General features: G+C 57.2%; 1 protein-coding gene across 1 annotated transcript in view; it reads left to right on the forward strand.

Annotated features, from left to right (window-relative positions):
• The window catches only part of WDR5 (WD repeat domain 5), a 21,971-nt gene extending 706 nt beyond the window's left edge, over positions 1-21,265 (forward strand). Inside the window, exons 2-15 of the mRNA XM_046676421.1 lie at positions 394-471; positions 2,674-2,856; positions 3,594-3,702; positions 4,059-4,132; positions 4,715-4,804; positions 5,033-5,122; positions 5,341-5,424; positions 9,328-9,383; positions 13,252-13,298; positions 15,669-15,744; positions 16,793-16,826; positions 17,199-17,273; positions 18,015-18,102; positions 19,319-21,265. Coding sequence (XP_046532377.1) covers positions 2,776-2,856; positions 3,594-3,702; positions 4,059-4,132; positions 4,715-4,804; positions 5,033-5,122; positions 5,341-5,424; positions 9,328-9,383; positions 13,252-13,298; positions 15,669-15,744; positions 16,793-16,826; positions 17,199-17,273; positions 18,015-18,102; positions 19,319-19,419 — 1,005 coding nt within the window. The 5' untranslated portion in view covers positions 394-471; positions 2,674-2,775 and the 3' untranslated portion in view covers positions 19,420-21,265. The remainder of the gene's footprint in view (positions 1-393; positions 472-2,673; positions 2,857-3,593; positions 3,703-4,058; positions 4,133-4,714; positions 4,805-5,032; positions 5,123-5,340; positions 5,425-9,327; positions 9,384-13,251; positions 13,299-15,668; positions 15,745-16,792; positions 16,827-17,198; positions 17,274-18,014; positions 18,103-19,318) is intronic.
• The last annotated feature ends 1,501 nt before the right edge of the window (positions 21,266-22,766 follow it).

Genomic DNA, 22,766 nt, shown 5'->3' on the forward strand with positions numbered 1-22,766 from the left:
AGCCCGCCCGGACGCGCGGCCGCCCCCGGCTGCGCCTCCCCGTCGTGGGTGACACGCCCGAGGCCGGACGGCGGCTTGGTGCTGCAGCCGGCGTCCATCTCCCCTGTGCCTGCGCCGCTCCTCCGGAGAAAGACCCCAGACCCGCCCCAGACCACCCCTGCCCGGACCCCTGCCTGCCCGCCTCCTCTGCAAAGACGCTCCCACCGACCTGCTGCCCACCCTCGGCCCGAGGCAGCCAGGCCCCCTCGCTGCCGGGAGTCCGGGGTCCCCGGGTGCCGGTCCGCCGTCGCGAAGGGAGACGTCACCTCCAGTCTGGTGTGCGAGAGCCATTTTAGGGGATATGAAGGAGCCTGCCTCCCTCCTAGCCTTCTCATCCCGTTTCTGCCCCCCCAGGTCTGTTCACCGACGCTCCGGCAGGTGCTGTGTCCACACTACCTCTGAGGTTGGTCCGGTCGCCTAGAAGGCAGACAGGTAAGCTGGAACGGAGGCGTGTCTGCGTGTCCCAGAACGAGGTGGGGAGACCCGGCTTCCCCCAGTCTCTGTGGGGCTGCCTCCTGTGAGTCACCGTTGCCTCCTGTCTTCCCACACTGTGGGCTCAGTCTCGGGGCTGGAGCCGAGGACTCTGCATTTTGCAAGCAGTCCAGGAGAGCACTCCGAGGTTTGGGAGGCTCGGCCTTAGGTGGTCAGGCTCACCTGGGTGAGAGCCTGTGGGTGCCAAGAGGGGCCAGGTAGCACGTGCCTTGGGGGCCGACTCCAGGTCGCCTTTCCCGCAGCCTGATTGTGTTCACCTTCTCCAGTTCTCCTTCCTAAGGAGCTGGTCCCTAACCAGCTTCCCACTTGTCTCACAAACGGTTGTTCCACGGAATCATGAGTGTTGATGAAAAATGCCAAGCCCCCCTTCTCCCTTAAGTAGAATCTTGGGCCGCTGAGTTGAGAGGTTGTGTTCTTAAAAGTCCAGCCTCTTTCTGCATGTTCCTGTTTGTTCGCCTGGGATGGCGCTTGAGCTGGGAGGGGTCGGGCACCTTTTCTGCCGGACCATCTTGTATCCTGTGGTCTTCACCTGGGGCAGCATCTGGGGCAGCCAGTTGTTTGCAGGAGTCACACCTCACCTCCTGCTGGGTCTCAATTTTTATGTTAAAAGGAGCTGCTCTGGGCCCCCTGAGCTGTTCTTTTGACTCCTGCAGAGGCCTCTTCTGTTCCCACTGGTGTTCCGATTGGCAGCCACGGGCCACTCTTCTCTCAGCCTCTGCCGTGGCCTGGCTTCCTCACACCTTAGGTTCTGTGAAATGGACTTTCCAGCTCCTCTCTCCCTCTGCTCATCCAGCCCACCCAGGGGCAGGCAGCACTTGGGTTAATTGGCACAGCCTGGTTGTATTAAAGATAATCACCAAGTGGCTAGCGTTTTCTGAACACCAGCTTTGTGCCGGCACTTCGTCCCTGGGAGGTTTACCAGGCCTTTCCCTCCCCTCCCCCACTTCAGGACTTGGCCTTTGGGTGCAGCGGGATCCATCCCTGGGCCCGGCATCCTTGCTGCAGGTAGTCAGCTGTGGCTGCACGTGTGCTCTGCACAGATTGTTGCATTGTAGTTTCTCTTCCTTCCTCTTGGATTAAGACTTTGAGAGGTGCTGTATTTTGACGGCTTCCATTTCACCTTGGTGTGACAAGGAGCCTGTGCAAGCTTTCAGTTTTAAGCTCCAACTAGGGTTTACAGTGTGTAAACTGGTTAGATTACGGGTCGTGCGCTCGTTTCCAGGAGTTGGGTGGCCAATGATATTTGCGAGAATGGCTTGGTGGCTCTCCTCTTGAATAACGCTTCCCTGGGTTCAGAATCACCTGGTGTGCTTCTGTGAGATATATCGGAGGAATGTATCCTCTGTTCCTGTGATGAGGAAGCTGGTCGCTTACTGTGCAGCTTTGGGGTCGTTCCCACTGCCACACTGAAGCCCAAGTGAGCCGCGTCTTTCCCCTCTGCGTGAGTGTTGTTTGCAGAGCATCCGTGCATCCTCAGGCTGCTGCTACGGACGGCGACACTGGGGCACTCCTGCAGGCAGGGCGGCCTCGGGTTTGTGCTTTTCAGCTGTGTCTTGTAGTTTTCTCACCAGGGACAGAGAGCCCTTCGAGCTGTTTGAATTCTGGAAGCAGCCTTGTGCCTGCAGCCCGTACATGGTGATAGCGGAGCCCCCAGGAGGTGTGGGCCTCCGGGGCAAGCTCTTGTATTTTCCGACGTGGCTGCTAGCACTGTTGCATCACTTGGGGTGCTCTTGAGAATTTGGATGGGTTCCCAAACTTCTACACTCTGCAGCTCGGTCTCCTGTAATTGGCGTGTTCGCTTCCTGATTAGAAGCCTTTGGTTGCTTTGTTTGTTTTAATGCATCAAGGGTTCTTCGAAGAAAATGGCATATTGTTTGCCTGGACTGCGCTGCATTCCTCAGACATGTGGGTAGAAGAATAGGAAGCACCCTTGAAGGTGGGGTCTTTGATTGAGATGACGAAAGAGCAGGGGATCCTAGCATCTGAGCAGTACCAGTGTGGCGGTAGGTTAATAGGTGCCTCAGTTTGGAACAGTGTGTCTGCTACAGAGCTCAGCAAGGCGGTCAAGTGTTTCTCAATCCTTTTCCTGGAAATTACTTTTTCAAACATGGTTTGTTTATTGGCCTCGGTCCCCCGCTGTAGGTTTCGATTCCCAGACAGCTCTTCCACTGTGAGCCTTCCACTCGGAGCTGTGGACTCCTCCATCAGCGTCTCCCTGTCTCCCTGCCCGTGGACTTGAGAGCCATGGCAACGGAGGAGAAGAAGCCAGAGACCGAGGCCGCCAGAGCACAGCCCACGCCTTCCTCCTCAGCCACGCAGAGCAAGGTGCAGCCCTGAGGCCTCCTGGGGAACAGCTGGGGCACACAGGCTGGGAGAGTCTTAGAAATATCATTTGAAGTCCACGGGTCTGTTTTCCCTCCTCAGTTAAACATTGCAACTGTTTATTCATTGACCACATCCCACACCAATGCTTGTTATGTGGCATGTCGGGGATCCTCAGACCTGTCCCCTGGGGCGGGGCTTATCGGCAATGTAGGTCCTCGGTCCTGACCGTAGGAGTCTCTGTGGGACCCAGAGACATCATGTATTAAGCACCACCCCCCCCCCACCCTAGCCCACAGTTCCGATGCTGGGGTGGGTTTGCAGCCCCGCCTGGAGATAGCAGGGTGCAGGTTCGCTCTGGGGGAGGCTGCCCTGGGGGTGTGGGGTGGGGGGGTGCGGAACCAGGGCTAGCGCTGGTGGGTATTCTGTGAGGTGGCTGGGTCAGATGATCCTTCCGGCATCACCCGGTGGGTCCTTGGTGTTTCCAGCTAGGATGGTGGAGCTGTGACGCTGAGGTGGGGGCTACGGGAGAAGCAGGCTTTTGAGGGGAAATAATGAACTCACATTTAGATTTGTTCGGTTTGAAAGGTGACACACAGACTGAAAGTTCTGGCCGGCACCTGAAATTGGGATCTGGGGCTCATGAGACAGGGCTGAACTTGCATTCAAATCCAAACTGGTAATCGGTTGACGTGGACAGTGGGGTTACTTTTTGCTGACTTGTACTATCTCTTCAACAGCCTACACCTGTTAAACCAAACTATGCTCTAAAATTCACCCTGGCCGGCCACACGAAAGCTGTGTCCTCCGTGAAATTCAGCCCGAACGGGGAGTGGCTGGCAAGTTCGTGTAGGTACCGCTGGGACCTCGGCTGCTGCAGGCGGCAGTCTGAGCTGCGACAGGAGGCCCGGGACAGCGGGAGGGCTTGCCTTCTGACGCTGCTGCGGGGTCGCTGCGGCGGGCGAGTGTCTGACTGTACGGAAGTCACTGCCTGTTGAAGTTGTGCCCATCGCCACTGAAATGACGGGGCCCTGGGGGAGAGGGGCAGGTTCTGGTGGCCGATGCCTGGGGACTGGCTGTTCCCTGTGGTGACATGTGTTTAGGGTTCCTGAGTGAGTCACACAGTTCCCGGGGCTCAGGTTGTGGGAAGGCCCAGATCTTGGACTCTGGATGACTGGACAACTTCAGTTCCTTCTTTGTTTCAGCTGCAGATAAACTCATTAAAATTTGGGGAGCATATGACGGAAAATTTGAGAAAACCATATCTGGTCACAAGCTGGTAGGTTTCTGCCCTGAGCACTGAAGATGCTGGAGAGTGCAGCTCCAGTAATCTGGGGGGTCGGGGCCCATCTCCAGGGCTTGTCAGGTTAAGATGGAAGTAAGTCTGTCCCCCCTCTACCCCCTGAATCTTTTTCTTTTGGTGAGGAAGGTTGTCCCTGAGCTAACATCTGTGCCAAACTTTCCGTTTTGTGTGTGGGATGCTGCCACAGTGTGGCTTGATGAGCAGTGTGTAGGTCCGCACCCCTGATCGAACCTGCAAACCTTGGGCTGCTGAAGCAGAGTGCATGCACTTAGCTGCCACCCCACCGGGCCAGCCCCCTTCCCTGCAATCTTTTGGTGGTTTATTTGCCTCTTGTGTCTTAAGCAAACATTTTTGACCTCCATAGATGAGTTTCTGCCTAACTGCAAGGCCCCACAGAGAAGCTTGTCCTCTGGGGAGCATGTGGCATGTCCTCTGTGTGGTCAGCACGAGTGAGCTAGAGAGTAGACTGACATGCTGATGTATCTTTAGAGGATGTTGGGGATTTGCTGGTTAGTCTTATCTTGTCCCATCAAGGTGGTGACTGTGTTTTCTCCTCAGGGAATATCAGATGTGGCCTGGTCGTCTGATTCTAACCTCCTTGTTTCTGCCTCAGATGATAAAACCCTAAAGATTTGGGATGTGAGCTCGGTAAGCCACGCTACGGGTCTCCCTCCCGGGGAAGGAGGAGGAGGGACACGGGTGGAGAAGGGACACAGAGTGAGACTGAGTTGAGCTTGGGGACCAGAGGGTCACTGGACGGCCTCGCTTGATGTCGGACGTGTTTTGAGGCTATTGTGGGTTAGGTCTCGATGTGTTTAGCCTGATGGGGTATTTGGGGAAATCACTGGGAATGACTCTGACGATTCTTTATTTTAGGGAAAGTGTCTGAAAACCCTGAAGGGCCACAGTAATTACGTCTTCTGCTGTAACTTCAACCCCCAGTCCAACCTCATCGTCTCAGGCTCGGTAAGTGCGCCGACCGCGCTCCCATGGGGAGCGGTGTGGGCGTGTGAGTGGCCGTCGCTCTCGCTGTGCAGCACCGTCGGGCGTGGTTGATGAGCTGCCGGTCGTTCATCGCTGTTCATGGGGGATCGCGGGGTGGTGGTGGCCGGTTTGGGTTCCGGAGGGTCTGCCGTTTCATCTCCTCCCCGTGGAAGTGCTCTGATCTCTTTTTCTGTCTTCAGTTTGATGAAAGTGTGAGGATATGGGACGTGAAGACGGGGAAGTGCCTCAAGACGCTACCTGCGCACTCGGATCCAGTCTCAGCTGTAAGTCCCTCCCACCTGTCCGCGCGGCCGGCGTCCAGCCGAGCTCTTGATGCTCACGCGACAGTCTAGAGTGGGCACGGGGACCCCGAGAGATCTCACAGCGCTGTGCTCGTGGAAGCACAGGTGGGTGCGGCGCCAGGGGAGGCGTCCCCGAACCGAATGTTACCGGACAGGTAGGGAGGCCAGGCCTGGAAGAGGGAGCCGTGCATAGGGAGTGTGGCTGCGGTGCGGTGTAAGTTCTGAGTGGCATTAACCTTGATTGGTGGGGTCGGGGGTGGAGGAGGTCGGAACGACCGGTCATGGGTGAGGTGGAGCCCTGGGAGCGTGCTGCACCTGTGTTCCGCGTCCTGCCATTTCGCGGATGTGGTCAGTGTGCAAAATCAACGTATAAGGGATAAACAATACACAGTATCCTAAATTGCTCGACTTAAAAAATGGCCAGAATATTCCTCTCTTTGTTAAGTAAAGAGCCTGAGGTTGTTTCTTAGCCAAGTTTGCCTTTTGAAAAGTAGGAGAAATCGTGTGTAAACAGCTTGTTGATTGTTACAGAGCAGACGGTCCTTTCCCTTTCTAAGATCGTGTAGGAGAGTAGTTTTAAGCATCCTCAGCCTCACAAGGTCGTTTTTGCCTGGCTGAGACCATACGCAGAGCCCTGATACATAGAGGACACGTACTGTGTGCTGATTCAAGTGGCTCATGGAGTTCTGCCCCTTGGGCACAGCCATCAGTGAGCCAGCGTCCCCACCAGTGCTCGGGGCTCGGAGGGGGTGGTTTGCCGTGGATAGGGCGGTTGGCACCCCGCGGTGGTGTGCTCACAGGCTGGCTTGACCCCGTGTTGTTGCTCGGCTGCCCTCCAGGGTGGAGTTACACTCAGAGAGGCGCTGACTTTCAAACAGGCACGCAGATGGACACGCGTGCAGTGACCAGGAAAGGAATTGAAGTGACGGCCGTGAGTTGACAGTTCTGTCTGAGTTACAGTGGTCAGGGATCTCTGGAGGTGGCAGCTTAGTCTTTGTTTCTTAGAAAAGTAGCGTGTGCTCATTAAAAAAAGGCGAGCAGATGTTGCAAGTAGAGAAGCGGAGTCTCCTGAGCCGCCTCCCTGCAGGGGCACTCGGTCTGGAAAGACGGGTTCTCCAGCCTCCCTCCCTCCTCCTCTTAAGTGGTGGTGCTCACGCTGCACCAGCCACCGTTGTGCATCTGCTTGTCGTGCGCCTGCCGGGTCAGTGCGCGTAGCGCCACTGTGGTGCCGGGACCTCTCGCACTGGTGCCCCGTGTGGTGCTTGACGCTGTTTGCCTGTCCCCCTGATGCTTGTTTGTAACTTTCGCTTTTACTAAAAGGAGTGCGGTGAACATGTTCACAGGGACAGCTTTGCCTACTTGTGACGGTTTCTGCAGCATGAATTCTGGAAGGGGACTGTTGTCAGGGTATGCACGTGGAGCTTTCTCATGGATATGTCTTGGAGCTAGAAGCCTCAAGGTCTGTCAGTACTCTGCTGATTTCCTCCCATCTCTGTCCTTCCTCCCACTTTATCCAGCCATTGTCCTTTTCCTCCCATGTCAGCTTCTTACCTGAAGTCCTGTTCGTCTCATCCTGCACCCCTCGCTCCCTGGCCACCGCCTCACGGCCTCTGGTTTTCCTTATTCACCCCTGCTTCCTGCCTCAGTGCTTTTGCGTGAGCTCATCTGGCCACCAGGTGTCACCCCCGCTGCGAGCTCCGAGTGCCTGCTCACCTGAGTGGAGTCTCGGCATCCACGTGAGGTTCTGTCTCGTCATCTGTTTTGTTTCTTCGCAGCACTTACATTTCTGGCTGTCTTCTAGGATGTACTGTCTGGGCCATGTTGCCTCTCTCACGCCTGAGCATTGGTCGAAAGGAGAAGTCGTGCTGCGTTTGTGATACTGGGATGTGGCACAAAGGAGAGCATCGTAGTGTGCATTGCAGGGTGTTGGGGACCCATATTGATTCATTGTCGTCTAGCATAGTGGCCTTGATAAAAGAATATTCGGCAGATTCAAAGAAGGAGATGAATGTGGTTAGGTTGATTGCTGTGAGTTATAAGGAAAATTGCTTTGAGAGGCTAATGAAGACGTGGCTACAGAGAAGTAGCTGGCATTGCGAGAGCGTCCTGTCAGTACAGCTAGTGGGAACAGAATAAAACTACAGAAGCCTCTCGTGTCTGCTGGAGAGCCCCTGGAACTTCCAGAGCCTCGCTGTCCAGCCTGTAGGCCACTGGCCACGTGTGGCAGCGAGCACTTGAGTGCAGCCTGATTGAGACAAGCTGCTGGTGTAAAATACGCTTTCAGGTTTCAGAGATTCAGTTCAACAAAAAAGAAGGTAAAATATCTTGCTAATAATTTCTAACATTGACTACATGTTGAAATAGTATTTCAGATCTATTGAGTTAAATAAAATCTGTTGTTAGTTTCACCTGTTACTTTTCTATGGCAGCTGCTAGAAAATTTACAGTTAGCCATGTGTCTCGCAGTGCTCCTTGAGAGTCTAGACCAGTGGATCTCTGGCCCTGGGCCCCGGACCAGAGCATCAGCACCCGCTGGGGTGCGAGAATTGCAGGTTCTTGGCATCTGACAGCCAGTCTCACCAGCCCTTGGGCTTCTGGTGCGGCTGGATTTGCCCCCAGGGATGTCTGGCAGTGTCTGGTTGTCACAACTAGATGCTACTGGTGTCTCGTGAGTCGAGGACAAGGGTGCTGCTACACAGGGCAGCCTCATCGCAAAGAAAACCGTGACTGCAATGTCAGTATTGCCGAGGTGGAGACGCTGGTTTGAACGGCCGAGACAGATAGACGGCCTCCGCCCTGTCCCCAAGTGATTGACCCAGGGGCTCCTCTGTGTGGCTCAGGTTCACAGAAGAGATGCATCACACGTAGCGGGAAACAAGAGCGTTTCTACAGGTGTTCCTTGTCGTGGAAAGGCTCCTCCCTAGTAGAATCTGCCCGGACTCAAATAGAAGTGATCGGAATCTGCGGTGGACTCCAGCTCCTGACAGCGGTTCTTTTTATTCCCACCGAGACTCAACTGGACAAAAGAAAAACCCAAAGATGCCGCAGTACGAGAGGGCTTGTCAGCTTGGGTCTTCATCGGGCGTATGTCGCCTTCCCCCACGGCGGGCAGCAGCCAGCCTCCAGATGAAAGGAGCTGTGGGGAAACATCGTAGGTCAGCTTCTGGGACCAGCAGCAGATTAGGGGTCACTGCTGTTGCGAGGCACGAATGTGGAGCAGCCCAGATCTTGTTTCTGTCCCTCTGGGAAGCTCGAGCTTCCCAGAGTGAACCTTGCCAGTGATGAGTGGCTGTGCGCTTGGAGCGGCTCTTGGTGGCTGTCAGCGGGCAGGGACACCTGAGTGAGAAGGCATCGCAGTCCATTCTTATAGAAGTCACTGAATACGTGGGTTCTTCTCTCCTGATTTTTATTTCCTTTTTCATGTGAAGTCAGAGGTATTTTAGCCATGTTGCCCTGGGTAGGCTGCTGTCACAGCAGCGGCAGATTCAGACAGACTCTCGGAAGCTGGTGGGTCTGGGTGTATGGGTTGGTTGGTTGTGTTTTCTTCTCGAAAATACATGTCATAGTCAGTGCTTTACCTACCCAAGGCGCGTTTCAAGGTTGTTTTCTTTTTATGTTTCCATCATCCGTCATAAAACAAAGTGACTTGCTTGAAATGCCAGGTGGAAATGATCATTTTACCCCTGTTGCTTGTGTGTGTCTATCAGTGTCTTCAGGAAATCAGTAGAATTTAAAGCAAATGATGGTTCTCTTGCATGCTCAGGATGCAAGCAAGATGTGCCACACGTCTTGTTGTGAGTGTGCATGAACAGGAGGGCCACTCAGGTAGGAAGCAATCTGTGTTGATGATTTAAAAGTAAGTTTCTTCCCCCTCTTCATTCTCAGGTTCATTTTAATCGTGATGGATCCTTGATAGTTTCAAGTAGCTACGATGGTCTCTGGTAAGTGAAAAAAATCTGCTGCATTTAGTCAGCAAATATTTATTAAAGGCCCCGCGTTGTGTTATTTGGGCCTCCGGGGCTATAGCAGTGGGAAAAGGGACAGAAGTCTCTATCCTCAAGAAGCTTCCACTGCAGCAGGGGCTGCGGCAGATCGACAGACACACAGCACAACGTCAGGTGGTGACAATGTTAGGAAGGAGGACAGAGCAGGGTAGTGGCTTAGTGTGGCTGGGAGGCTGGGCTCCTGTCACAGGGAGGCCCCCAGGCGGGGCCCAGCGAGGCGCTTCTGTGCTGGACTTAGCTCCTTGCGGCCCGGAAGTGCTCAGGCTCTCTTCACAAGCTCACGGCGGCGGTGCTGACACGTGAGGATTCTGAGTGTACCAGCCTCGGGTCCTGTTGAGGAAATGTCAGCGTCCTGAGCAGGTGAAGCAAAGCAAATCCCCTCCTGGGGACGGTGAGGAGGAAGAGGGCACACGGTCTTGTGCAGAACATCCAGTTTAGTCTAAATGGAAGATTCTCGAAAGCCTGCGTCTGTGGCCTAAGTGTTCAGGATTCGCTACGAGGTATACGGGAAATGCAGAAGTAATGTCTTGGTCTGAACTCACAGGACCTGTGGTGGGTGGGCGTGGGTGGGAAGCGTTGGGTTGGGTTTGGGTTTGGTGGGGTTGGCTCCATGCCCCCTTCGGTTCCTGGGAGGAGAGGGTCTTCCACGACCCCCGGCTGAACTGATCCGAGGAGGACTTTCCTGTTCCAGGGAGAAAGGAAGTGCGACTAGAAACGGGTCCGTGCTCAGCAAAAGTGTAAGGAAGCGGAAATAGAGTGCCATAAATACTCCCTGTAAAAATGCTGTGGAATAAATGGAGCATACTGTCTTAGGTATCACGGTCGTAGCCACATTGGCTGATACCCTTATAAAGGCTGTCAGGTTTGGGTTAAAAAATTCTTCTGACTCTTGTTTTCAGGAAAGATGTTAAACTAAGTGGTTAGTAAAGGTTTGACATAGAAGGACGGGCAGACAGTGTCGGTCCATACAAAGCAGAGAGCAGTGTGAGCTTAAGTGGAATGTGAAGACAGAGCATTAACCAGGGAGAGAGTTACATGTAATGAACCAGGCAGATTTGATGAAAAGACTGAGAATTGGAAATGTCCGTGCACCAGGCAACATAGCAGGCCAGAGATACCGAGTGAAACTGGAAATAGAAGAACTGACATTTCCTGTGAGCGATTCGGTGCATTGCCCTTAGAAAAGCGACGGAAGAGGACTTGGGCCTTAGCGGGTCTGAGTGCCACCCCAGGCGTGTGTTTGCTGCGTATGGAGAGCGTGTTGTGTGTGCAGAGACTGCGCGTTCTCCTAGGAGCACGAGGTCTCAGAGTTGCTTGTGGACTGGCTCCGAAGCTTCCTAAAGAAATTAGAGAAAGAAAAAGCATACTGAATAAAGGAGGAGGAGGAAATTCATAAAGTTAAAAGATGGAGAAAGGGGAAAATAATAGCAAAGTTAAAGTGAGCTGTGTTCTCAGTAAGGCCAATAAAGAGGTTAGCCTTTATAAGCCCAAATGAGGATGAAGAACAGGCATGAGCAGGACGGCGATAGAGAGAGGGGTTGGGAGCGGCAGGTTCCGGGGGAGGAGGACGAGGAGCAGCCCGCCTGCACCAGCGGGCTGGTCCCTGTTTCCGGAATGGACTGAGGACGGGCAGCCCGAAGGACCAGTCACTAGGGGAGGGGTGGGAAAAGGTGATGGAGGTCTGAAATACCAGGCCTGAGGATTCCACGCTGGAATTCAGTTAAATAACAAAGTGCTAGGGCTGGTGAGACTCTTACGACCACAGAACAAGACGGGGAGGGAGCCCCCAGTTCCTTTAACGGGTCTAGCGTGACCGTCCTTCCCAAGCTTGGTGGCTGGTCTGAGAGGACGCCCACAGAGGTGCTGTGACCCGTGGCTAGCGATGTCAGAATTCCAGAGAAGCTGTGAGCAAAGTGAGGCCAGCAGTGCACCGGCCAGCAGTGTTCCGTGACAGGTGGGTCTACTGACCAGTGAGAGGACTGTGCTGACACGAGGAGCCCCAGAAGAGCCGCAATCTCATGACCCACACCAGCAAGTTAAAGGCAAGCGTCCGTGCACTTTATTCCCAGTGGAGGCCAGGCAGGCGCCTGATCAAACCCAGCAGCCATTCCTAATAACAGCGCTAGCAAAACGGGCCAGCGCTGCGGACTGTTTACCGGAAACGACCTCTATCGTGAGTGAAGTCACACTGGGACCGCTTCTACGAGAATCAGGAGCAGGGCCTGCCGTTGCCTCTGTTCAGTGTTTGGAGTTTCTAGTTAATTTGATGAAGTAGAAGTAATTATATAGAGACTGGATAGAGGTTTCTCTCTTTGTAGGTGATATATTTGTAGGTTTTAAAATTTAAAACCACTGATACGTGCTTTACAAATATCCACTCATCAGCCCCCGTAACAGCCCCTGTGATGTGGGTGGTCCGCTGTCAACCCCGCTTTCAGTTGGGACACTGAGGGAGGGATAAGCACTGGCCCTTGTCCGTCAGCGGGAAGTGACTTCAAGCTCCAGAGTCCGGGCTCTGAACCCCGGGCCTGCTGGTCACAGTGTGACTCGGCGTTTGGCCAGGTGTTTGAAAACAGACAGTTTTCTCTTTACCAGGAGTTACAGTTAGGGATGGGAAAGAAGTTCCCCACGTAACAGGGATGGAAGGCTCGGGTACCTAGGGACAAGTGTACCAGGAGGGGGACCCCGGGGAGAAAGTGGTGCAGTGCAGCCGCAGGGCCGCAGCAGCGACGGCAGGGCCGCGGCGGGTGCGTGTGGCGGGCACATGTGGCGTGCTGGTGGCGGCGGTCGGTCTGCGAGGCTGGCAGACTGTCGGCAGTTCCATTAGAAGCCCTCCCGGCGTTTCTGCACCTGCATAGAAGGAAAGTCAAATCACGGAGGAGGATAACTGAGCTGTGTGCCGGGGAACCGAGAAGATGAACAGCACGAGGACAGGGGCTGTCCCTCGGTGTCCACACCTGGGGTAGAGCCACTCTGCAGACCCAGCACGCAGTTGTGGAGGAGAGATGGGGTGAGGTGCCCGGCACCTGGAGTCCCTCCCCAAGGTGGGAGCTGGCTGGCCGGAGAAGCTGTTCCCAGAGCAGGCACGAAAAGACCCCTCCTGGTAGTCAAGGAGTTAAGAGGTCCATCGCACTGGCCAGTGATAGGGCATCCCATCCCGAGTAAAGACGCGTAGGAACAGATGTGGCAACGTGGCGATGACGCTTGGAGAATCATCTGTTGGTTCTGCTGCCATCACGATTTGCACAGCCTTTGCCCCGGTGCCTGCACCGCTGGGATCTGCTCTGGAGGGTGGGCCCTGGTCAGCGGCCATGATCCGAAGACGGGAGTAGGTTCTCTTGCTGCTGAACCAGAGGAATGTCCAGAAAACTGCGTGTGACATTCCGCTCTTAGGAAGAACACACCCCCTGAGTGACCACGTGCTTGGAATGTTTGTGTGCACGTGGAGGGACCTGCAAGGGGACCGCAAGCTGGTCAGCACCCTCCACTGTGGCCAAGGCAGAGGGGCGAGCTGTGTCTCTGTTCCTGTTTCATCTGTGTGGGGGACGTGTTCCTCGTGGAAGAGGAGCTAAAGCGTGCCCCGTGCTGTGTGTGTGTGTGTGTGTGTGTGCGTGCGCGCGCATGTATGGTGCCCATGCTGGTCCTGGAATGTCAGAATAATTGTGGAATAAATGAGTGAAGTGTAACAGTGAAACAAATGAACTGAGAAGACGTGTGTCAGCCCGAAAGCTTGCGTTCAGGGAGCACATGCCCAGCCCCTCGCAGTCACTCGCTTTCTGAACACCCCGTCTCGTTTGCTTTGCAGTCGCATCTGGGACACGGCCTCGGGCCAGTGCTTGAAGACGCTCATCGGTGAGTGTGCCGGCTCTTGCTTCCAGGGTGATGTCTCCTCTAAGTCGCAGTCGCTCCGTGGGCTCTGGAGGGCTCCTCCTGTGCTCTTTCCAGCCCTCCATCTTCGGAGGTTTTCTGGAAGCCTCCCTTTCCCTGTTGTCCTCAATTCTGGGAGGAGCCCTCCTCCTCTCCTGACCCTTCCCGTCGCCCACCAGCTGCTTCCTGCTGGGGGCTGGTGGGGCCCCTGGCCATCCACCCCCAGCGTCCTCTCAAGGACTCTGAGCCCCTTGGATTCTCCGCCTGCGCTGGGCTGACCCTAGGTCCTCCTGCCCGGCCTCGGGGCTCTCCCCTCAGATCATTCCTTGAGCAGATGTGGTGGAGCCGCGTCTGCTGGGGGTGCCCCGGACGTGGGTGTGGAGGGGCGGCATCTGGCTTGTGCCTTGGGGATGAGCAGGGGAGGGCGGTTCTGGGCAGGGGGGGTGATGGAGCAGAAAGACTTAGCGTGGCCTGGGCGGGCGGGTGGTGCTGCCGGGCGTGGAGGGTGGGTGGCCAGAGGGTGGGCGATGGGCCTGCAGGGCCTCGGACCGGGGCAGGCGATGGGGAGGGCGGAAGCCCTGGAAGGTTTGAATCGGGGGCATTGCTGCTGGAGAGGGCTGCCCGCCTCCTGTCGGCCTGGACCGAGCCAGCCTGGAAGGTCCTTCGTAGTTTTGGGTTGAATGTAGGGTCGCTGTAGCCGCCTGGGTGAGAAGGGAATAGGGGAGTGGGGCTGCGGGTGGGAGCTGGCACGCCTGGGGAGGTGTCCCTCCTGAGTCTCTCTTGTCGGCTGTCCCGGGAGCGCGGTGCTCGGCTGCCACGACGCCGCTGCGGGCTGGCGCTTTAGCCTCAGAAGCGTGCTCCCTGCAGGCTGGAGGCTGGAGGTCCCGGGGCAGGTGCCTCAGGGCTGCTTCCTCCTGAGGCCTCCCCTCGGCCCTCAGGTGTCCTCACACGGTCACTCCCCTGCCCGCGCCCCGCTGTCCACGTCTCTTCTCCTTACAAATGACGCCAGTCCCGTGGAATGCAGGGCAGCCCCTCACAGTGGCTTTCCTGGTCTTGTTTTATGAGGCCACCCTTTGAGGTGCGTCCTTACTTCAGACAGTGACATTGCACTGTGTCACAGCATCTCTCCTCAGAGGCCTGGTGCAGCCACCTCTGCTGGCGGGAAAGTCACTCATGCCAACACTGCCACCTGGCAGCTGGGTGGGAGACTGAGACCCTGAGAGGTTCATTAACGAGCACAAGGCCAGCAGCAAGCACACGCTGGGCCAGGACTTGAGCGGCTCCCGGAAGGAAGGGCAGTGGGTGGCGGTGTTCCCATCGTTTCTAATTTCAGGTCTGGGGGACTAGAACTTGCTGGGCTCCGGGAGACAGGTCCCAGGGACGCTCTCTAACGGAGCTGGCTTGGCACTCTATCAGCACTCCCTCACCTTGATCGGGTGCCTGCCTTCCTGCTGTGGGCCTGGGACCCGAGGAGGGCCCTGCACGGCCTCACGCCTTCTCATGTGCCTTTGCAGTGTTTGGGACCAGTTGGAGGGTGCGGAGGCCCCCAGTGCGCAGTGGCCAGGCCCAGGTCCCTCGCGGTGGTAATGCGGGGTGCCACCCTCCCCGGTGCTCGTGACACACTGGCCCCCTGCTCCCACACCGAGGTGCACGCCCACCCGACTCTCCTTCCCGCCCGGGCCAGGGAAGCGCGCTCCTCCCGATGTGAGCCTCCTGGGACCGTCCCGGAGTGACCTCTGTGCCTTCTGGGAGTGCGGCTCCTTTTCTCCTTAGCCGCGACGGCGGCTCTCACCTGCACTCCCAGGGCTGCCGGGGGAAGTGTTCAGACCCGGAATCTCAGTGTCATAACGTTTGTTTCTAGAGAGAACTTAGGAACTTTTGCTGTAACTGGGTAGCAAGAAAACATGAGATTATTCACCCCAGTCACTCTTCTCGTAGTGGTAGTAGTTTCTCGGTTCAGCTGGGTATTTGCAAACTTGGTTTCATGTGAGGGAGGCGGTCCTGAGTCTCTCACACACCCCGTGCTGGCGGAGGCCGGGCAGCCTGAGTGAGTGGCTGCAGGCCCTTTTCTCCTAAACGTAGCCCTTGTGTCATTTGGGGGGGCGTCGCTGAGCCACTGTCAAGGGCCCACGAAGCCCTGGGCTTGAGAAGCATCGTGGAGAACCAGCTCTCGTGACGGGTGAAGGGAGCTGTCCGGGGTCCTTGGGGACTCCGTCTGAGGGTGGTGGTGTTGGCACCGGTGGCAGTGGCCTCACTCAGATAGTCCTGCGTGGTGATGGGGTCTGTTCTCTCCTCCGTCCTTGGGCAAGAGGCCCCAGCGCCCCGTGTCTCAGCCCATGTCTGTTTCCAATGCAGATGACGACAACCCTCCCGTGTCCTTTGTGAAGTTCTCTCCGAATGGCAAGTACATCCTGGCCGCCACCTTGGACAAGTAAGCCCTCTTACCTCCCATGGGGGGTCCTGCTGCCTCGCTGAGCTGCTGGGACACCCATTTCCTGCCAGTAGGAAACTTCCTGAAAGATGTTTATGCCCAGTACGCGATCCAGACTCCTGCTGGGTTTAGGCTTCCGGAATATAGACACCATGTTGGACGGGGGGGCCCCTGTCTTTGCTGGGGGCCGGATCTTGGGTCTGAAGATTTTCTAGTTTTCTCCATGGTGACTGTGTGGCCAGGGCAGCCGTTGCCCCCGTCCTCCTGTGGCCTCAGGTGCTTTCTGGTTCTGCCCTGGGCACCTCGATTTCCCCCTGCAGACTTCAGAGCAGAGTTCACCGTCGCGCAGACTGGGGACTCCTCTGGGAGCTCGTGTGAGCTCGGCTTCCCCGTGCCCGCTTCAGGCAGCCCTTTGGGGCCTCGCCTGGGTCCCAAGCTTGTCAGAGGGCTGCATGGTCAGCCCTTTCCATCATCAGCCCCCTGTGGGAGGAGAAAATTCCTGCCCAAGCAGGAGGAAGGAGTGTTGCCACTGAGATCTCTTCTAGATATTTCTGGAACTGAGACTTCCCACGTTCCTTTCTAGTGGGAATGAGGTGACCACTATTGATTTAGGGATCACCCAGCAGATTCCTTTAAAAGAATCCGTCTTTGGGGCTGGCCCCGTGGCCTAGTGGTCTGGGTTCCGTTTCTGGGCATGGACCTATACCACTCATTGGCGGCCATGATGTGGCAGCAACGTATGAAGTAAAGGAAGATTAGCAACAGGTGTTAGCTCAGGGTGCATCTTCTTCAACAACAAAAAAAAGAGTCCTTGAACCACGAACATTTGGGGTTCTCATGCTGGGCTCTTGGGTGTCCTCAGATCAGTGAGTGGACTCTGAGCCCACGCTGTGCTTGGCCCCCGCACTTGGGGAGGGTGAGGGCGTTCCGGCCCCCTGGTTTTGCTCCAGATGTGGGCACAGCAGAGTGGGGTGTGCAGTGACAGCAGACACGCCTCCCTGGAGAGGCTCGGAGGTGCTGTTGACTCACCGCTCTCTCTGCCTTCCAGCACGCTGAAGCTCTGGGACTACAGCAAGGGGAAGGTGAGCCTGGGGCGGCTGGGCGGGTCGGGCGGAGCTCCTGGGCTCTGGCTGGGGCGGCTGGGCGGGTCGGGCGGGCGGAGTTCCTGGGCTCTGGCTTTGGTGGCGGTAGAGCGGAGCCGGGAGCTGAGGCAAGAGAGGACGGAGAAAGCCGTCTTCGTCGAGTTCATTTGGTGCAGATTTCTTAAAGGCTCGGGGTTTTGCAGCTGGCCAGGCTCACGTTACAGCGTTGACCGCCTGGGTTTGTGCGGTCAGTTCTTAGGGGCCTTTGAGAACTGAGTTTAATTGGCTGTAAGATGCCTGCACTCAGCTCGGGGACGGTCCGGGTGCAGGCACGTTGTGCCTGTGCACAGAGGCTGTTCCTCGCCTTTGCAGTGCCTGAAGACGTACACCGGCCACAAGAATGAGAAGTACTGCATATTCGCTAACTTCTCCGTCACTGGGGGGAAGGTGAGTGCCCGCCCAGCTTCCCCGAGAGGCGACGCGCGTTCCAGGCGGCTCTCTGCTTAGAGACGTGTCTGTGCCCAGTGAACTAGTCAGAGCTTTCTGGGTTTTAACCAAATGCAGTCACACCACGCAAAGTCTTGGTGACTCTCAGTTATGGGACATGTTTTCACGTCTGCTTCTGACCCGCCCCTTCCCTAACGGAGCGAGGATTCCGCGGTGGGGGTGTGACGACCGGTCGGCTTCCTTTAAGTCGGGCCACAGCTTTCCCCCGAGGGACTGGCCGCTCAGAGCCTGTGCCTCCTGGGTTGGGGTCCCCCGAGGCCGTTCCACCCCAACGGTGAGGGGCGTGCGTCCCCTGCTGCCTGGATCTTCACTCGAGCATCTTAGCCACTCCATCCAGGTGGGTGTGACCAGAGTAGGTGATGACATTCGGCCGAAGTGTGAGTGACACAAAAACTTAGGAAATGGTGACTAGGACGGCATTGTACGTCCCGGAAGCCTCCCCGGTGACTTGCGTGGCCTGTGGCGTGTCTGAGTTGGTGGGCGGGAGGGCAGAGCGGGCCTTAGGTGGGCGAGACGACACGGCCTTCCCGGAGAGGGGCCGAAGCTTAGTGTGTTCCCTTCAACACGGCAGCTCCCGGGAGGGCGGGTGCAAGTGGGGCGCTAAGTCCATCCATCCCTTCCACACGAAGCCGCTCTGACCCGGCTTTCTTCACCTCGTCTCCCCTCCTCATCGCTACCTAGTGGATCGTGTCTGGCTCGGAAGACAACCTGGTGTACATCTGGAACCTTCAGACAAAGGAGATTGTACAGAAGCTGCAGGGCCACACAGGTGAGCTCGGGTCCTGTGGTCGCGTGCTGCTGGCTCACGCAGCCGGTTTCTGGAAGGACACAGACCGACAGTGTGTTTGCCGCCTCTTCTGCCTCTTCTTCCTCGGCCCACTGGTGGCCTGGGGGTTGCTGCCCGGGTGGGAGCGGCTGCTGAGTGGTTTGTCCGAGCTCCCAGCGGGCCGGGCCCGGTGGTGCCTTTAACCTCTGTTCATGCAGGCAGGGGGCTGTCTGCCGTCCCCTCCAGAGGCCCCGTCTCCGGCAGGCCCGGCTCCCTGCCGCCTCTCAGCTCTGAGGGCTGCCACGGCCTGTTCCTCCACGCCCGGCTGCCTCCCACCCCTGCCCTGGCTGCCCTCGAGGCTGCTCGTGTCCCCCCTGCCCTGCTCGTCTCCTGTGGTCGGTAGAGAGCCCCGGGAAAAAGGAACTCCCCACCCTGGGAATGCGCTCCACCCCCATGGTTGCTCCTCTTTCTGCCCGCCTGGCTTAACACCCGGAGCAGGCAGCCCTGGGCCTCATTTGCTCCTCGTCCCCTACTGTGTGGCTGGGACCTTCAGTGCTTACTTGAAGCCACATGGGGAAGAGGTGAAGTTCTGGGGTTCAGTTTATTTAAAAGGTGTAAATGCATTAACCTGGCTGACCCCAGATGCCAGCTCATGAGATCTGAGTCCTGCCTGGGGGATGGACTTGCCTCACAGTGACAGAGCCAGCCCCTCGGTGGTGGGAGATGCTGGGAGCGTCGGCTCTGGGTCCAGGTGTAAGAGGGTGAGGTGTTGACGCAGTGAGACCCCCTGCCACTGATGCCATGGGCGCGGCCTCTGCACCGCACAGTACCTTGCTGGGGAACCTCGCTGGTCACTTCCCCCTCCTGTGGCTCCATGGAGACCCCGCTGCTGGCCTGCAAGGGTGTGCTGCTGTCCCCTGTGTGGACAGACCGATGCTCTCAGAGCGGCCTTGCAGCCCAGGCCAGACGCCCCTGTCATGTCAGCCTGCCGTCCTGCTGTGTCCCCGGGGCTCCGTGTGCCCTCTACACGCGGGCTGCGCAGTACTTGCCACTGTTAGTCGCCCTGAACCCTTGTTGCGGTGAAAGGCTGTGAGTGTCGGTGTCGGCCGCTGGGGTGAGGCCTCGTCCTCCCTCCAGGCCAGCAGGCTGTGCAGGGCAGCAGCCCTGGATGGAGGTGCGGGCCCCTGACAGGAGAGAACTTTCTTGGCTGTGTTTTCAGATGTCGTGATCTCGACGGCGTGCCACCCGACAGAGAACATCATCGCCTCAGCCGCGCTGGAAAACGACAAGACGATTAAGCTCTGGAAGAGCGACTGCTAGGCCGCGGGAGCCGTGGAGGACTGTCAGGAGGGCGGCGCAGATTGGCAAGCGGGAGGCGTCTCAGAGGGCTCCCCTCGGTCCGGGCCCTGGGGGTCGGGGAGGGGCTGCATTTGAGCCGCCTCTGAAGACGATTTGGCTGAGGGGAGTGTCGACCACCAGAAAGTTCTAGAAGTTGCTGGTGACATTTCTTGCCAATTCCTCTCACACTGTCTGGAGGAGAGTTCCTAGTCTGTATTGTGTTCAAACTGAGTCAACAAGAATTTTTAATTTTCTATTACAAAGGGTGAAGTTCAATTTATCATGAGTCGTGTTTTTTTCCAGTAAACGTTCTGTACCTTTTTTGCTATTTTATTCCCCAGTGCAAGCGCTGTGACCAGTGGCCACACGGCCTCTCCCACCGGCCTCCGTGGTCGGGCCCCTTGTCTGCCTGTAGATGCTCTAGCAATGTGGCTCCCACTGTCGCCAGTTCTTGCCGGTGGTGTTTCCTGGTGTGTCTGTAAGGTGGTTCCGTGCAAAAGGCCCCTCGCGTGTGGGAGTCCGCAGCCCCTGTGCTGAGGGCTGGTGGTGGCGCGTGCTAGTTCCTGTCTGTGTCGCGGTGTTCGCATGGCAGCAGCCGGGCCGTAATAAAGGTGGGATTTGCACAGTCGTGGCCACTGGGTGCTCACGCAGAGCTTGTCTGTTCTTGGCATTTGTATGGAAAGTCTCACAATTGGCAGCAGGTTGAAAGGCTTTTTCTCAGACAGATTCTCGGAATGATGGTCTGCCTCCCGCCTTGTGCCAAGAGGCCCGGAGCCCAAGGAGGACGAGACCCCGTGGGTCACGGTGTGTACCTGCGGGCCAGGAGGTGACTCTAGGGGAACAAGGTGGACGTTCTTAGCTGAAAAGGAGCCAGCGGCCCTGGAGTGTCCTGCGCCATGTTGCAGACAGCTGTTTCCTGTGCCCGTGAAGGCTGGGATGCGGGAGGGCCCCCGGTGGTGGGCTCCGGTCTGAGGGGCACAGGCTGGTGCCCGTCCCCGTTGCCGACCTCAGGGCTGGCGGCTTCTTGGAGCCTTCGGAGGGTCTGGGACGTGGGTGTCGTCCCCTGGCCCTGCCCACCTGGCTAGCCCTGCCCACCCGGCCAGCCCTGCCTGCTGCAAGAGGGGCCTCTTCAGCAGTGTGGCCTCCGAGGGGGGCGCGGGGGTGGGGCTAGACTGCTGCCAGGCCCCGGGGACCCCTCCGTGCAGGAGGGCCACCTGGGGTTCAAGCCCGATCTGCCAGCACCGAGACCTTTGTGGTGGAGTAGGTGTGTTGCCTGCCTGCTGCCGAGCAGGCACGGCTCTGGCTTTGCAGGTAGCACGTGGCTGTAGTCTGAGGCCCAGCCTGGAGCTCAGCCCTCGCTGCCTTCCGGGGGTCCCGGGTGCCGAGCCAGGGGACGAATCCTGTGCGGCCTTCAGGTGGACGGGGCCGGCGGAGGAAGCGGGGGCTGCCCGCGGCTCACGGGGAGTATGACAGTTAGAAAGGCATGTGGGAAGGAGCCTCCTGCAGCCCGGCCCCTCCTGTGGAAGCAGACGTACCAGTGGGGTCTCCGTTCTAGAAGCGCTAACACTCGGGCCGGGGCCGTGGTGCAGCGCATCGGTGGAAAACGCCGTGCCACGTGCCGGCGTCAGGGCTGGCCCGGCTCTGCTCACGGCTGCCGAGGGGCTGGCAGCGCGTTGGTTCAGGGTTACAGCTCGCCCGGGACGGGGCGCCGTGTGTGCCGAGCCGAGTCCTTGAATAGAGTTTATTTTTTCTATATTTGAATTCTCTGTTGTAGATTTGTGTAAAGGTACATTCTCTTTTTGAAAATAAAGATTTTCATGTCTTGTAACTGTCCCGTAAGAATTTTTTACCTTCCTTAACGTGTAGCTGTTACCTTGAGGGGAGCATCTCCCGTGGCCTTTGACAGCTCAGGGGTCGCACTGCCCCGGAGGCCAGCGTGCGCTGGCAGGGAGTCCGGTCATGTATTTGTGCTAGTCGTCGGTGAGGTAAAACAAAGAGGCAGAGACAGGGAGTCACCCACATTCCTCCTACCACTCATTAGTATCTTCTGGCATGTTCGTTAAAAACAGAAACTTTCCATTATGGAAAATCTCAAACAGAAAGTGGAGAAAACCCTCGTGTCCCTATCATCCAACTTCAAAAACTTCTAACATCTTATTTCATATGCCCCTCCCCGGTTATTTTAGTATAAATCAGTCATTTTATTATTCAAGAAGTGAACACACAGTATCTCTAATAGACGCTTCTCCAAAAGCGCTACCACAATACCATTTCCACACCTAAAATACTCTTAGAATCAAACATCTGATGTCCAGATTCCCCCAGTTGTCTAAGTATCTTTTAACAAGTGTACCTATACACACATGTACACGTATGTACGCATGTGTGCACACACGGTCGGTTTGGACTGGGGGCCCAGCAAGGCCCCCACCTGCATCTGGCTGGTTGGCCCCAGGCCTTTGTAATCTCCAAGCCCCCTGTTTCCCTCACCGTGTGTCTGTGGGAACCGAGTCGTCTGTCCTGTGGGCTCCCCCGATCTGGGTTTGCTGGGGCGTCTCTGAGGAGCTGTTGACCATCCTCCCGTCTCCTTGTTCCCTCTGAGCTGGCACTGAGAGCTGGAGTGCGGTAGGCCTGGCGGCCAGGGGGATGCTGTGGAAGCCCACCCGGCCTGGCCCTCCCTGGTGGGAAATCCTGTCCCCCCTCACTGGGAGCTGAAGGTCAAGTCCTTGCAAATGTCCCCGTCGGCCCAGTGACTTGTCTTCTGACCCCCACCCCTCCCTCCCCACTCTGGGCCACACTGGTGGCATGGCATCGGCCTCAGCCCCTTTGCACTTGCCTCCTCCTGTGTCTGGAATGTTCTCCCAGATGTCCACGTGGGCGATGCCTCACCTCTGGGCCTGACTCAGATGGCATCTTCGTCTGTGCCCCCTCCACCCCTTGATGTGATGCTAGCCCCCTGCCTGCTGCCTGCTCTGCCCACCCCACAGAGGTCGTCTCTGGCGACTTGTCGGCTGAGGTTCTGGAATGGTAGAGTGGGAGCCTCGGGGGCACAGTCGAAGTGAGTTGAACGGAAAGTCTTTGGGTTTTTAAAGCGGTCTGGAATGTCTGGGATGCTGAAGAGGAGCAGATGGAACCCTTTACGCCTCCGATGCTTCAGACCAGCGGGAAAGTTCTTAAGCTGCCCGCGGGATCTGGTCTGCCCGCCTTTGGGCTGCCCCGCCTGGCCCGCCCCGCAGTAGAGTAGGCCAACTGGCCTCCTGGGGGTCCCTTCGCCAACCCTGCACCCACTGCCTGCCCAGCCAATGAGCAGATGAAGGCACACCTGCCCC

Source organism: Equus quagga, chromosome 1 (assembly GCF_021613505.1).
Source record: "Equus quagga isolate Etosha38 chromosome 1, UCLA_HA_Equagga_1.0, whole genome shotgun sequence".
Taxonomy (NCBI): Eukaryota; Metazoa; Chordata; class Mammalia; order Perissodactyla; family Equidae; genus Equus; species Equus quagga.